This window comes from Puntigrus tetrazona, chromosome 23, assembly GCF_018831695.1.
Source record: "Puntigrus tetrazona isolate hp1 chromosome 23, ASM1883169v1, whole genome shotgun sequence".
Classification (NCBI taxonomy): Eukaryota; Metazoa; Chordata; class Actinopteri; order Cypriniformes; family Cyprinidae; genus Puntigrus; species Puntigrus tetrazona.
Window position 1 is genome coordinate 13249092 of NC_056721.1, and position 15696 is coordinate 13264787.

General features: G+C 39.2%; 1 protein-coding gene across 6 annotated transcripts in view; it reads left to right on the forward strand.

Moving 5' to 3' along the window:
* The window catches only part of rerea (arginine-glutamic acid dipeptide (RE) repeats a), a 137170-nt gene that overhangs the window by 101387 nt on the left and 20087 nt on the right, over nucleotides 1-15696 (forward strand). For 4 of the 6 annotated variants that reach the window (XM_043224413.1, XM_043224412.1, XM_043224414.1 and 1 more), the window contains 5 exons: nucleotides 1357-1461; nucleotides 6909-6957; nucleotides 8221-8345; nucleotides 8438-8537; nucleotides 11676-11774. In XM_043224413.1, coding sequence (XP_043080348.1) covers nucleotides 1357-1461; nucleotides 6909-6957; nucleotides 8221-8345; nucleotides 8438-8537; nucleotides 11676-11774 — 478 coding nt within the window. Of the gene's footprint in view, nucleotides 1-1356; nucleotides 1462-3250; nucleotides 3437-6908; nucleotides 6958-8220; nucleotides 8346-8437; nucleotides 8538-11675; nucleotides 11775-15696 lie in introns of those variants that run through there. The other 2 variants (XM_043224416.1, XM_043224415.1) reach the window with 2 other exon arrangements.

Here is a 15696-nt window from a genome sequence, read left to right on the forward strand (position 1 = left end):
CTTTTTTTTTATTGATGTTTTACTTTTTTAAATATATAATTAGCATAAGATCTACTTGGGTAGTAATGATATGTAATTTTGTTACAATTTTTAAAGATAGGAAATATGTTTTTTGGTTTTTTTTGAGACCGTATACACACAGTAGCTGCTTTGAGTTTTTAAAAATTATTAATTACGTTTGGGCAGTTTGAACTGATTAATGGAAATGAATCAAACTCACAATTGTTTAAAGCCGTTTCACCGCAAGTTTAAATCAAAGTTTATTAAACGTGTCTTAGGCTGGCACTCTTACAGTGTTGTTATTCATGGCGACTGGTGAAACTACTCTAATGAATACGTAAATGTATTGCGAATCGAAGCCAGCACTAGCTCTCTTGATTTATAGTCATTAAAGAAGCCTCTGGCAGATACGGGGATGCGAGACTGGAGTCTTTAAGAGCCGTAAACAGACATTTTGATCCTCTCAGTTCACTACAGGAGTGATCGTTTCAGTACAGGCTACCATTTCACAGCGATTCTGCATGCAAAGCATTACTGAAAGCAATTACGTTCTTTTGCGATGAGGCTCAGGAAAAAGAGTACAGGCATGCTTATTGTCAAGAAACCAGACCTTCTTGGTCTGTCTTTACCCATGTGATGTATTTTCCCCCTCTCTCTCTCTCTCTCTCTCTCTCTCTCTCTCCACCCTCCTTTCCTTCCCTCTCTCTTAACTGAAACCATCTGGAGGCAGCATACTAAGCCACAGCCCTGAACCACTGATTTCAGGGCAAATTAGCTGCAACTTCTGCTGCACAGAGAGCCCTTTGATTTGACTTATTACAGGGCTTTAGATAAACTCAATGAATTCCGCTAGCATGTCGTAATGCTTGCTCCAAACCTCACTTTCCTTTCATCTTATGAGCAAGGTATCGAACCGGTGCAAAAACACTGATGCCTATTATTTTGATAGCGCCTGACATTGGAAATGTAAAGCGCCGAGAGGAGGGGGGGGGGTTGTAGAAATGTCACGTTTCGTAGAGGTTTTTCGCTCCGCATTGTTTGAAAAGCATGTGGTGTCTGTCACCTTTTGTTTGTCTAGCAGGATGAAGGGAAAGGGCATTAATAATACAGAAATGCTGTGAACCCCAGAGATTCCCCACACTTAGAAGTCTATATCATAATAAAAATTATTATTTACACAAATGCAGGCAAACAGGCAAAATTTCAGCATTTTTGGAACAGCGTTCAATGTGCACTTACAATAAAATGTGAATATAAACAAGAGTGAGCAAATAAAGCAAATATTCATTTTTTGGGCGCAAATCTGAGATTGTATTTGTACCGTCACTGATTTGTTTGCTCTCTATTTCTTTGCAGGGGGAAATGTAACATTTCACACTTTTCTGACATATTCGCTGCCAGGGAGTTCAAAGCACGAATCGACTCTTTCTTCTACATCTTAGGATATAACCCTGAAACCAGGTAAGCCTTTACTGACTTCAATAATCAGCCCTCCTCAGGCTTGTTCTGTCTTCACATCCTCTATTGCCATATTTTACAAATAGCGTTTTTATGATTCATATCAGGTTTATGGATTTGCTTTATTCACTCTAAATTGTCCAGCAGCGCATGAAGGCGGTGTGAGAAAAGATGAAACGATGAAGAATACGGTCTTGTTTTATAGCCCGTCTTTCGCAATAGAGTTCGGCTTTGACAGTGGAGAGGTTTATTGTTTTAATCTCAAGCATTTTGGAGAATTTTATCACGCCTTGTATTTGCACTATTATTTACACAAACACATACATGGCTGTTTAAATGTTTGGGGTTAATGTTTTTAAAAGTAGTCTCTTGTTCTCAAGAGGCTGCGTTGATTTAATCAAGATGCAGTACAAAAGAAGCACTGCAAAATGTAATAGTTACAATTTAAAATAATATTTCAGAAAGCTCAAAAACACTTCCTATTATCAAAGCTTAATGTTATACTACTTAATGTTTTTATGTTTTCAAAAGAGATGCATATATTTACTGCGAGTAAAGATACTAATTTCTAAATAAATCAAACTTACTGACCACGAACATGTGAATGATTGTATTTGACAGTTATATCATATAATGTAATATTTGACCATAAAATGTAATGATTCTTGAAATCTGATTTTAAGCTTGCTTGATATAGGAGGAAATTCTGTGACATTTTTAATGCTTTGAAGACTTTTAAGTCCTTTTCTCACATATGTTATAATAAATGAAAATACCCGTACTTGACAGGAAATGGATGTTGTAGGATGTTTTAACTGCATGACCGAGCCTGACATGCTAGTCACACCGTTGTAGTATTAATAATTGAACATAAGACACCCCTCAAAGTTTATTACCTACTGTGGAGATCATCCAGGTTTTGCTCGAATACCCAATAAATATTTTACAGTCTTGCCTGTTGTGCACTTACATTACAGCACAAAGAACAAGGGGTTGTTTTAAAATACCTGTAATAACTACTCTTTTTAGTTAGTCTACTTTATAAATAAAAACAAGCTCTTTAGGCATACTCAATGTAGATTTTTGGCTCAATATTCAGATTTTTCTAGATGTATTACACATGCAAAGAAATTTTTGAACGTACAAGATTTACTCTTAAAGAAATAAACATCTTCGTTAAAACCGTTACATTTACTAATTAAGTAGTTTTCTCATCTTCATTTCGGCCAATATGAATTATTAATTGTATACATAACATAGTGTGTACCTGCCACTGGCTTTTTATAGCGTTTACAATTCTTTTATTTGCAAATTTTACAAAATGTATACAAACGTACAACAACCAGCCAAAACAATTGTAAAAGAACAGTTCCAACGCTCATAATGTGACGTCTCTATTAAAAGTCCAGGCGTATTGGGAATTAATGGAGTTAAACCCCCATTCCTTTGTGTATTACAATCATAGCCTGGATGCCTGTGTCAGGGAAAAAAGCAGGATTACAGTAGGACCCATTACCACAGTCATGTGATTCTCCAATAATGGGGTGCATTAGGAGCCCGGGGAGAGGAGAGGGGAAGTTTGAGGGGTAATAACATGCCGAGGCTGATAAACAGAGGAGGAATGATGTTGAGTTGCCGGTTGGGAGCCCCCTTCACGGGTCCCCCACTCAATCACAGTCTATCGCCCTCTCGACTCCCTCCTCCTGCTTGTTTGGTATGCAGCAGCAGCATGGTGTGTGTGAGCAGGAGAGATGGGCTGTGATTCCTCTGCGCGTGTGTGTGTGTGTGTGAGGTCGCGGCACATGCTCAGTGCTGTCTGTCGGTCACGGCACAAGCTCAGTGTAAAAGCTGCCTGAATGCGTGAGCCTCCATTTTGAGTACCTACACAAATAGGTGCGAGGGGACACTTTATTCCTCACTCTGTCAAATAAAACGGCAGCTCTGGCTCCGACATGGACGACCTGTTCAGTCCGCGCAGGTACGTTAGCATGCTCGTCTTCACCTGTTAAGCGTTCGGCGCGCGTCACGCCGCGCGTACCGCCTCGCGCGCCTCTCGTAACGTTATATACGTATTTGTCTTGAAGAAACAGCTGTTTGAATCGCGTTGACAGCGCTGTCCGGTTGTTTTATGTTGCTGTCAGTAGCATTAGCAGTCTGTGCTAACGTCAAAGCAGGGGGCTTTTATGTTGGTGTTTGTGTATGCAGTTTACGCGCATGCCGGCGTGAATTGTCTGGCGACAAGCGACTTAACTTTGTCAGAATTTTGCCAGTGAATATAATAGACGGACGGTCGTATTGCGACTTCGCAGTACGCTATATTGTGTTTACAGTCGGGATGGCATGGCGTAGGAAAGAGTTGGGGGGGCTTTGTGCTCGCTTGAAGATACGTAACGAAAGCATCCGCTGTTTTGAAGGGTTTTGTCGGTGTGTAAATAAAGTTGGGGCGCTCGCTGTGTTTATTCAGCGTGTTATATGCGTTTGGGAGTCGTGCGGTGATTGGAGGATATTGATGGAGGGGGCGTGGCCAGGCTTGATTGCCGTGCGCGTGGTCGAGTCAAAATATGCAGGATGTGGTGCTTGTTGACAGCGCTTCATGTGCTGGAGGTACTGTTACTGTTAAATGACTTGTAGTGTATGTTAATTGTATTTAAGTTTTGTTTCTTTTTTTATTATTTGATCAGTTTAATATGTTTAAGCTGTTTGTTTTATCAATAGGGAATGTGCTATTTGAAATGGGCACTGTTCGGAGTTTCAGCCCTCTTTTCTAATGAATGTACAACCGCACAAAGTACACATTTCAAGTGTTAATGTTGTTGTGAGTTTTGTAAGCATAGAGACGCACCAAATTATCATTTTATATGTGATCTTAGACTTCTGAAAGCATATGCCTCAGGAATATCATGCTGGTATTTTTCATTTGCCCGTCCAGTGCAATTTTCTGACCTTTTGTTTCAAAGGATGTCAAGCCAGGAAACGTCCCAGCATAAGTGTTCACACATGTCGAGTCACTCATATTAAGATAAATGTTCGAGTTTTAGTTTTTGCTTCAGATGAGCCGTTCACTGCATCATCTGGTTGTAGAGGGTTTTTTTTTCTCCACATAGTGGAGTGATTCATGAAAATGATTATTATTTATCGATAGGTTTATAATGTCTTCATGGATTGTGTTTGTGTGTAGAATTAAAGGTATACTATTCAGTTTTATTCACGTTTTCAGTAACATAAATTAAAAATATTTAAAGCTTTCCTGTGTACAATAGAGCATCGGATGAAAGCATAAACGTTAATATAAATGTAAAATTTAAACTAATTTTTAACATTTTATTTTTAAGTATTATTGTTAATGTATTATTTATATGTTGATGTATATTAGGTTTACAGTAGTTTTTACCTCTCAATGTTTTTTTTTTTTTTTTTTTTTTTAACTTCTATTCTTGTAACAGACTTTAATCATTCTTTAGAAAACAGTAGGATTTAGTTTTCCTCCACTAGCTAAATTGTTCAGATTTTGTCTTGACACATGTCAGAAAGATTGTTCTGTATGCGATCTTACTGTGGCAGCCCTTTAGATCCTTCTCTACAGCGCTTGTGTGCTTTGCTGCCTAATTCATAGTCTCCAAAAATGCAGAGGCTGCAGAATGTTTAGGAACCCGGCCGAGTGATTTCTCCTCTCCGCTATCGCCGTCATCTCGCAGCAGATTCGGTTTCAGACAAGAGCGCCATAATGCTTGCCTGGCGATTTATTTCATGCGGATTTGTCTTTCATTCCAGGAGTCACGAGCCTCAGAATCAGACTCTTAAAACTTTAAACAGCTCAATGCTGAAAAGCTTTTAATGCAGGCCTGTCTGCTGCTTCATCTGTCTGCCATATTTGTTTCAGTGTGGAATTTCCTCCATTGACAGAGCTCGTGTTTTTAGTGGCTCGTGCTGGAGGGAGAGAGAGAGGGGTTGTTTATGAAATGTACCCAGATGAAGGGGGATATGATTTGAGGCCCTAACCTCTCCTCACTTTGCAGCCAGGTTCGGGCAGCCAGCCCGGCGGTGGAGTGAGAGCTACTCTGGACGCAAATCATAGTGACAGTTTCTGGGCCCCGCTCTGTGCCTGGCTATATGAAAATCAGCACTGTTGCCGTGGCAACGGAGCGGGGAAGGCTTTTCAAAAGGAACATCTTGTCATTTTCTTTAATCCACTGCAGCTGGAGATCGGAACACTATTATTAAATTGTAGTTGCCATGGTTACTGCCACGGGTTTGTAACAGCAGCCATTTCAGGGCTTCTCTCCCCCCTGCTTATCATCTGGCCTTTTGGGGGCTTTTGTAGCGCACCTCCACAAAAACAACAAGACGCGTCAACTGCGCTGTTCGCCACCTTTTGTGCCTTTGTTCGGTCTATAGGTTTAAATCCACACCATTTCCTCTTAGGCTCTATTGTGCATTAATGTGAATCATGCATTCATGTGATTGTTGCATTGTGCTGCTAAAGCCATATAATACCCTAAAAGCACCGTCAGTGTGTTGAAAATGTTTTAGAGAGCTAAAAATCTGTAAATAAAGCGGCTGAAAGGTTGTTATAGCCTGAAGGTTAACAATCTGGGCTTTTAATGCTAATGCAATATGAGTCCCAAGTAACTAAAGATGTCAGTCTCCGTTATATAAAGCACCGTTCTTTAGAGCTGTCACAGTTCCTTCAATCAATCAAGTACTCGATTTAAAAAAAAAAAAAAAAAAAAAAAAAAGAATCGCATTTGTCTTGATTGCATTTTGTCTGTGTCGAGTAACCAGCAAAATACCAGAAGTGGTGCATTTAATAGACAGCAGTTTAAGAAAATGAAATGCCTTTATTAAACCCATTTAAAAATCAGAATAAAATCACAAAGGCTGCGATCCAGTTAAATAAATATATGCCATCCAGGTTTATTATGTGCTTTTATTATATACGTGAGTGTGGGTTATATATGTGCATCTCAGAGTGGCTTCATTGACAGTAAATGCATCCTCACACAAACTGTTAGCATTTACATGTCTGGAGCGTCTCAAAGTCCATCTCTGCTTTTTATGTTTTGGTTTTGGTATATTGCGTTCATCTGGGAATGCAATGTGTACCATTTCATTAGATTTCTTAGGTACATCAATTATAAACGTACGCAAATAGACGACATCTTAATATGCTAGCGGGTTAACACTTAATAATAATCAGGCTGTTGATGCCCAATTATTGCCTCATTGATATTATATATGTATTTTAAGTCATTTTGAAGTCTGTTGTTTGCTGAGGACGGTTTTTTTTACAACAAAAAAATGAATTATAATTTTCCGATTATGCAGTTAATCATCAGAGGTTTCATTTGGTATACTGTATGGCACTTATATACTAAGAAAATGGCTAAACGCCACATACGACATTTCATAACTTGTTTTTTGTTTTTTTCTCTTCTTTTTTTCCCCCTCAGGCGATTAAACAGTACGCAAGGGGAGATTCGAGTCGGTCCCAGTCACCAGGTATGTCTCTTTACAAATGCTTAGCATGTTATCCGAAACCTTGTCGTCCCTGACATTGTTTATTAAAAGCTTGTGGTGCGGATTGAACGGCGATATCTGAAGCTCATGTTAAGCAGTGGCTTGATTGACAAGTGCAAGGACCGCTTGGATATTACCACTGGTCCTCTGTCACCTGCATGTTTAACTCGAACGTGTCCTCATCGCTCATTCAAGAAGATGGTTGATGGATTTTTCATGCAGTGCAGCTTCCATATGGAATAGTGTGTTTGGAAATTGGCTGCTCAGAGAGTGTGGGATTTATTAGACACATTCAGCAGTGTTTTATGGGAATTAGGAACGGTCACAGCGGTCTGAAATTGAAAAGCCAAAAGGAAGATCGCTAAAGAAGATGGCACACGATGAAAAAGAACCAGCACCACTAGCAATTAATGTCAGATGTTTTATAGTGTGTATCCTCCCAGAGATCCGTTCGAGTTATCATGTGGAGTGAAACCAGCGGCAGGACCTCTGCCCAGGGTTACTTCAAATGACTTTAGATGAAGTTTGCGGTAATAAAGCTCTGCAGGGCCAGCCATTACAGGCTAGCGCACCGTGAATATTGATCCAACGCGGAACGGAGCTGTAAGACTGTAAGAACTGAATGTTAGTTATATGTTAGGAAATTACTTGAGGTTTGCTCTTAGAATTTTTTTTGGCACATTACATTTTTTTTTGTATCTCACTCTGGAAACATTTTACTGAAGTTTAGTCTAGGGGTTTTGGAACACAATATTCAAGAAACATGGGTTAAAGAATACTGCTCTAAGCCATTCAGTGTGTCTGTTAGGACCACTTATACATACACATTTTTATCAAATAAACCCAGACTTGAGCATAGAGGCCGATTTAAAAACAAATCTTGCTGACCCCAAACAAGACAGTTTAGGGCAAAACCCAAACTGTGTTTATTAGTTATCCTTGTTCATATTTGGGCACTAGGCATCCCACAAACTAAAAAAACACCTTATAGCAGTGCCCTGGTAACGAGTCATCTAGAGAAGTTTAAACGTAATATTTCTGCACACAATGGGAAGCTGAATAATGTTTAGTTGCCTCATTGATTCAAGTGAGGTCTTTTAATCATCCGTGATTGTTCGCATCCCTCCGTCGGCTCAATGCATGTGGAGGTTAAATGAATTTGAAAATTGATATTTAGCACTCATCGCTAGTGCTATTTGTGTTGTGACCGCAGCTGTCCGTCCCGTCTGCTCTTTGCCAAATTAGGCCAAGCTGCCAGAGCTCCAGCCCTTTCCCTCTCCTGGAGGTCAGACGGTGACAGAGAATGAGGAGCTGGTCTGGATGCCGGGGGTCAACGACTGTGACCTGCTCATGTACCTGCGGGCAGCCAGGTAAGCCCCACGTCACCCCGCTTTCAGTCATGTCGTACAATGTGTCAATGTCAGCTTGGACTTCATCAGTGTTCCCTCTCTGTGGTTGGCAGGAGCATGGCAGCGTTTGCAGGGATGTGTGATGGGGGGTCAACAGAGGACGGCTGCCTCGCCGCCTCACGAGACGACACTACACTAAACGCGTTAAACACTGTAAGTTGACCTTTACTCCAGATTTAAAGTAACAGGTGCAGTTTTTAATGATACTAAAACTGATTATACAAGCCTTACATTTTTATTATAATGCTATTATGATTAGAATATAAGTAAAAAAAAAAAGAATAATGTTTTAGAATAATGTCTTTTTATTATGTTCTGTATTATTCCTATTACAAAATTTGTATTAATAGTTTGGGCTATGGTTTTACTTCCCGTTTTAATACTAATCACAATAAGAAAACAGTTTTGACCTGTTTAGTGGTTTTTATTATTATCTGGTCACTTTCTAAGAAGCAAACATAATATGCAAATAATCAGCAACGTAGATTCATCAAAATGTAGACTTATCAGGCTTATTAGTATCAAATGACTTGTTATCCTCCTCTCAATAAAACCGCTCTGCTCTACAGTGCTTTTTTCAGGCACTGATCTGATCTGCAGCTTTATAAATGGTGATTCAGTCCGAGTGCATTTTTGTTATGCTATTACCGGTATTTATTGTCATTTTACTGTAGAGCTATTTTGTATAAACACAATGAGGAATTAGGCCAGTCGCATTACTCATGGCTGAGAAAACCATAAAATGTCATAATGTCAAAACCATAAAGAGTTCTAGGCAGTAGAGTGGTTTAACAGAGACCACAGGTTTCAGGAAGAGCCATTTTCTATATAACTAATCATTCTGGCTCAGGAGGAAATAGTTTTAACAGAACCCCGCATCTAAAAGAGATTATTACGTAGGTTTTGTGGCTCTATTTACTTCTCGGTTTTATTAATTGTGTGGTCTGTGGTTGCGACACGCTATCTTGACCTTCAAAGTAATGTATATACAAATCCGGCATTGAAGTTCCCTGTACTTGCTCAATACAGCAGCTAAAACCCAATTTGTCTTGGCCAATTAAGCACCGAGCACCAAAGAGAGACAGTAAAGTAAGATGTCCCTAGCAGGCTTCTTGCCTAATTGTCAAAAGCTGAAAAAAAAATCCCTCAAAAATCTTTTCACTCGCATTTGTTCACCTTCTCAGCGGCGCACCACAGGCTACCGCTCTCTGAACACAGCCTCGCCTCGGGAAAGACACGGGCACCAGGGGCCATCAAAACACGCTAGTAAATTGGCATTGAAGAGATCCTCAGTGATGTCTGCGATTGTAAGATGTCTGAACAAGAGGGCTGTAATTCGTGGCTTCGTTAATGCGCATTGGCCCCTGACAGCTGAGCTTTTCTCAAAAGCCGAATTTATCAGCCCCCACTGGTCAAGTTACCCGGTCAAGTACAGAGCATACAGCCTGATATGCTAATGCCGCCCATGTCGGACAGCCTGTGAGCCGTTATCAAACCTGGTCTTCGCTAGCCTTTAAAAAAAAGCATTCGGCAAATGAACCTGAAATGCAATAAACATGACATTTTCCATTTTGACTGAGAAGTGGATAAGCTGAGAATTAATGTGAGCCGAGGTTCGCGTTTCCTGACCTTTTTCCACTCATCTGCAATTCCAATGTGCTTTCGGCGTGAAGCGCCTCGTGCCTCAGTCTAGTACCTGCTTGCCTTTGACAAGCTGCTTCGTTGTAGCCATATTAGTAACGATTGCTGATGCTGAATTGTGTTTTGATCTTACCGACGTCTCCAGTGGAGGTGCGGGAAAAAGGATTTTTCCTTTCAACCAGATATTGTTCTGTGTTCAGCCATTTTTGTAAACAGACCTGATGTGGGAAACTTTAAGGCTTTAAATAGTGACTGACATCAGTTTGCGACAAAACGCTCCATTGTTAAGGGCTAGTATAATAAGCAGCTTGTCTGGACTCTCTGAGTCATGTTGCAGTGTTTTTCAGCGTCACCCTTGAGGCTTGCGTGGCTGCTTTTTTGGCAGTATTTTTTTTAGGTTATTTGAGTTCACACTCATCTGCCTGCTCAATACTTAATGGCTTTCAGATTTCCAGTCCAGCTGTCCAAACTCACCCTATCTGACACGTTTATAGGGAGCCAATCACTGTTACAATGTTCAGGCTGTCCTAACATTGGGAAAAATGATTCGATGGCAATCTGATATGACGGTTTCCTCACCTTGTAACAATCAGAAGTGGAGCAACTAGCTAAAAGTAGCCCCATAACTCAACTGTTTTGGATAAGCTGTAGTTTCTTACTTTCAGTATCAGTTATACAGTATTTTTCATTTCTTTAAAATGTAGCATTGCTTTTTTCATGGCCCAATATTATTTTTAGATAGTTAATTACATGCTGCTTTTTGACACGAAATTAGGAAGTTTTCTACTTTTATTGCATTTATTTAGTTTTGTCTAGTTCCATTGTATTCAGTGGTTTTTATTTCACTAGTTTAAGTTAAGGTATTTTCTAGGTTTATTAGATTTTAATATTTTTGAATCAAGTTTGGGAATTTAAGATTTCAGTTAGTTTAGTCTGTTTGACTCGAGTTAAATTGTGATGTTTTCCAGTTTAATTTGGTATTTTTGTGTGAAGTTGGGTTAAATTGTGTTTGTATTTTAGTTTAGCTTTTTATTCATTGTATTTATATTTATTTACAGATTTTTAACAAACGCTTGGTTAAATTAGAAAAGACAAGCACATACAATAAACAATGTTAATTCAAATGGTAAGGTATTTAAAGAGTCATAAAAAGGATCATTATAATAAAAGCAAGGAATTTCTTTAAAATTATTTGAAAATAGATTTTAAATAAATTAAAAACTGTTGATAAAAACAATAAATTGAAACAATATTCAGACAAAGCACAAAGGCAGCCTTTTTTTTACTTTTAGTATTTTAAGGTTAAATGGTTTTGTGTATTTTTTTGCCTTTTAGTAATTCAGGGTTACATTTACTAGTTTTATTTCATTTTGTTGACTCACATTATAGTTCAAATAAATTGTGGTAAAGTTTATTTTATTTTGTGATATCAATGTGGTATTCATTAGCACATGCTAATAGAATATTAATATATGTATTATTATATTTTTATACTCCCGTTTTCACTTGTTTTCAGATGTTTACATTGAGTGGTTACATATTTAAACAGTATTGGTAATATAGTTGACTTTTAAATTTAAAAATAAGTAACTTTACAAAAAGTTTTTCCAAACAACTTTCATTAATGTCAATTTGTCTCCTTTCATGCAGCTTCACGAGAGCAGCTATGATGCAGGAAAAGCCCTGCAGCGGCTGGTGAAGAAACCAGTGCCCAAGCTGATTGAGAAGTGCTGGTCAGAGGATGAAGTGGTGAGTGAACAAGTTAACTTTCTTCATTATGTGGCGAGAGAAGGCCGGATTTTGCTGCATTACTGGCTTTGTGTCGTCCGCTGAAAAGCGCTCAGAATTCCAACTCCTCCAGCAGAGCAGGGCAGCTGCATCCTGTTTATGGCCTGTGGAATAAATCTTCCCAGTGAGGGAGAAGCAAAGGAGGGGGAAAGAAAGTCTTGGTCAGCTTGTGTTAGAGAATTAAACTTGATCCAAGTACCAAGTGCATTTTGTTCTTCAGTCGTTAAAATATATGGAAAACAAAGATAGAAATAGATCAGCTGTGTGCCGTAGGATCGTGGAAAAGCCCAGGATAAACCACTTCTGTATATATAAAAGATCTTATAACATATTCACGGATACCTCACCATCGTCAAGCGAACTTGCTAAACATAAGTTATTCAAGAAGTGTCCTAAATGTTTACTACCTCGTTTCCATCCCAAGAGGCTTTAATATTTCCCCAGTAAAATCAATACTCATGTTTGTGTGAGTATATATGTACATATGTACACGCTCACTAAAAGCTACAAGGCAGTATTTTAAACATAGGGGTCATTTTAATGGTGCCCGGTGAGCCCATTGAAAAAGATCAGTTAGCCTGTGCGTATCGATTTGCATCGGCGTGTTTAACCGAGTGTGCGCCTGTATTTTAATGCACGTGTGTGAAGCGAACTGTATAACAGTATCTGAGATGAATAATAGAGTTGCTGAATAAATGCTGCATGAGTGCAGGCCTCAATTACACCACTGTTGGTATTTTTATTTTTTTTTTGGTGGTTTGAGCGCACCCCGCAGGAGGCTGTTTGGGGCAGGCGGGCCGCCCCCTCCTCTCCATCTGTAACCCAGCCAGGCCACCGCTGCACTGTCAAGGACACCGCTCCCCCTATCTGATTTCAAGTTGTGCTTTTGCAGCCCTGCAGCCTTGAGGGACAGGTGTAAATGTACCCCTGACCTTGGACGCTCGCTCCAGCCCCGCTGCTCCTCATTTATTTATCATCCCTCGCTTTCCCTCTCTCTCTTTCAGCCTGCAGGTCCACAGCCTCATTATTCCTGCTCTTTTTCCATCGCTCCTTTTTGAAATGTGAATAAAAGTGACAGTGACTGTCTCAGAAATGACAGAATCATCCCCTCTTCAGGGTCACTTGTCACCCGTCTCCCTCAGCCGCTGTACGCGGCCCTCGGAGCCTCTCTTCTCTACGACTAGCCTGCAGCGCTTTCAGCAGCAGAAAGAAAGAGCGTGCCATTTCATTTCTTTTCCCGTGCCACAGTTTATCTGGAGAGTTCTTTTAGATCCCGCAGTAATGCTCTAAAATGGCATGGCATATGTAACACCCTTGAATCTTGTAAGCTATTTTAGTAATGCAGTGTAAGAAATATTAGTCCGCTGTGAGGATTTTTTTGTGAGGATTTTTTTTTTTTTTTAAATAATATTTCCCTCAGGGTTGGGCTTAACTACTCAAATAGTAGTAATGTTATGAAAACACACTAAGTTCATGAACACATTAAGTTTTTAACACAGATCTAAATACAATAAATACTGCAGACGTACAAAAAAGAGCCTCATTTTTTTTAAATCAAATAGATCATGTATTCAAATAGGAAAACCATTTCAAATTATAATATTTTACAATGGTACTGTTTTTACTGTGTTTTTGATTTAAAGGGAGATGAAAAGTATAAAAAATAAACATTACAAATACACCAAAAATTGACACCAATCTTGTGTAGTTAATTACCCAACAAATTGTCGTTAGGTATAAAAGGTACGTTCTCCGAAGTTAATTATCTATTATTCATTTTAAAAAAATCTAAATTAAAAGTCAGATTTGAGATGACATGCAGGTCAGTGAATGATTGTAGTTTTGGAGCAAACCGTCTCCTTAAGAGAGGCTGTGTTCAAATGTGCCTGAGATGGCCAAAAATTCAGTTAAATGGGTTTTGAAACACAAGCAGAAAAGGAGCACAGTGTGTTGTGTTTCAGGGTGTCTGATATATGACCACAGTGAGGGATGCGATCTGCTGCTCTGCCCCGCTGCGTATTATCTCGAGGTTGTCACGGGTTGACGAATGACAGTATGAAGCTCCAGATAGTTGAAGTCCCGTGCACAGCAGTGGGTAACCTGGCAAGGCTGCAGCCCCCCAGTGGCGAACGATGAAGCCTGCACATTTTTTTCCAATCAAACGCTCAAACACCTCCCTCCTTTATAATTAATCTCAGTGCACATGAATAAAGAGAGGCTGGGTCTTTGGAGACGGGAAGAATGTTTTAAAACCTTACCCGGTACAGCAAACTGACATTTTCCTGTGGACCATAAAACTGGCCACCCACTTAGGAGGTTACATGGTTGTTTGGCTCAGTGGTTTTCAACTCGTTTGCTTTAGGACCCAGAATCTACATGGGACGTTAAGTGGTGACCCAACACAATATTATGCAAAAATGTTGTTCAAATCTAGCTTTGATATTTACTAATGTTAATTTAATGTAAAAAAAAAAAAAAAAAAATATATATATATATATATATATATATATATATATATATATATATATATATATATATATAGGCATATTAAAGTACAGTATAGCAATTGTAAGAAATTATTTTAAAACAATTACTAGAAAATTACTATATTTGTATATCGTGTTACTGATCAATATCCAGTAACCACTAAAATACACATTTTTTGCGCATATGTATGTATGTGTATGTGTATGTGTATATATATATATATATATATGTGTGTGTGTGTGTGTGTGTGTATCTATGTGTGTGTGTGTGTGTGTACATATATAGATTATATAGATTACATAATACACACATAGATACAAACACACATGCTATTAGTATTATTAAAGTTTACAAATAAGCCTACATTTTTATTATCATTTACATTATTATCAAATACAGTTCAAGTTCTATTATTTGATACAAATAAACAGACCTGCAACCACTTACTTGGTTGGAAATATTTTCTCTGTTACTCTGCTATTTTAGTTATGTGTGAAGTGGAATAATTTGCACTCAGATTTAAAGACTGTTTTATTGCCACAAGTGTTGCACAGGCAGGAAGGGTGTGTTGGAGTATTTCCTGTCACCTTTGGTTTTACACAGTACACAAGAAAAACTGCGGTTAAGCTAAATCTATGCATATTTATAGACTCAAGCAAACGCTTAAGAGGCGGCAGCGACGGCCTGATTTAGAAGCATTTCCAGGCATCTGCTCACATTAATAGGACTAGTACTACGTCTGGGCCTTTGATAGTTCTCCCTCACGTCTTTCCTTTTTTCTGTTGTGGTTTTGATGTTATGTAAGGTTGAAATGGACAGGATGTGGGCTGGCTCTCATCTCTCTTTGTGGTCGCTTTGTGTGTGAAAGTGCCATCATCATTGCCGTCACGTCGAATCATATTTTAGTGATGTAATGTGCGACTGTAATCGTATACTCACCCTTAGAGCAGCCTCAACGAAAGGCCGTCGTGTTTTTACCATTGAGCTAAATGTTAGGCATTCCTGGTATTTGAAGACTGTGTGTTTGTGTTGGACGCACATAGTGTGTTTTGTACTGAGTGGTCTGACACCATCTGTTTGTACATGCTCGAATGATCTTAACCAGTTTTACAGCTTTTAACAATTATGATTTAGACAGGAAGTGCGCACGCATCACAATAGCCTTTTCAGCTGTATTCCCTTCTCCCTGCTCTCTTTTACAATAGAGCACTGTCGAGCGCAGAGAGAGAGAGAGAGGCAGAAAGCAGAGCCAGCGCACTGGAACAATTTTTGACAGAAAGAAGCCTGTTGTTTCGACAGAGCGGGCGGCTGGTGACTCGGTAGCGCTCGCCTCCCCCTCTCACCCCTCCTCCACTCGCCCCTCGCTCTCCGGCCCCTCCCGTCATCTGCCATGTTG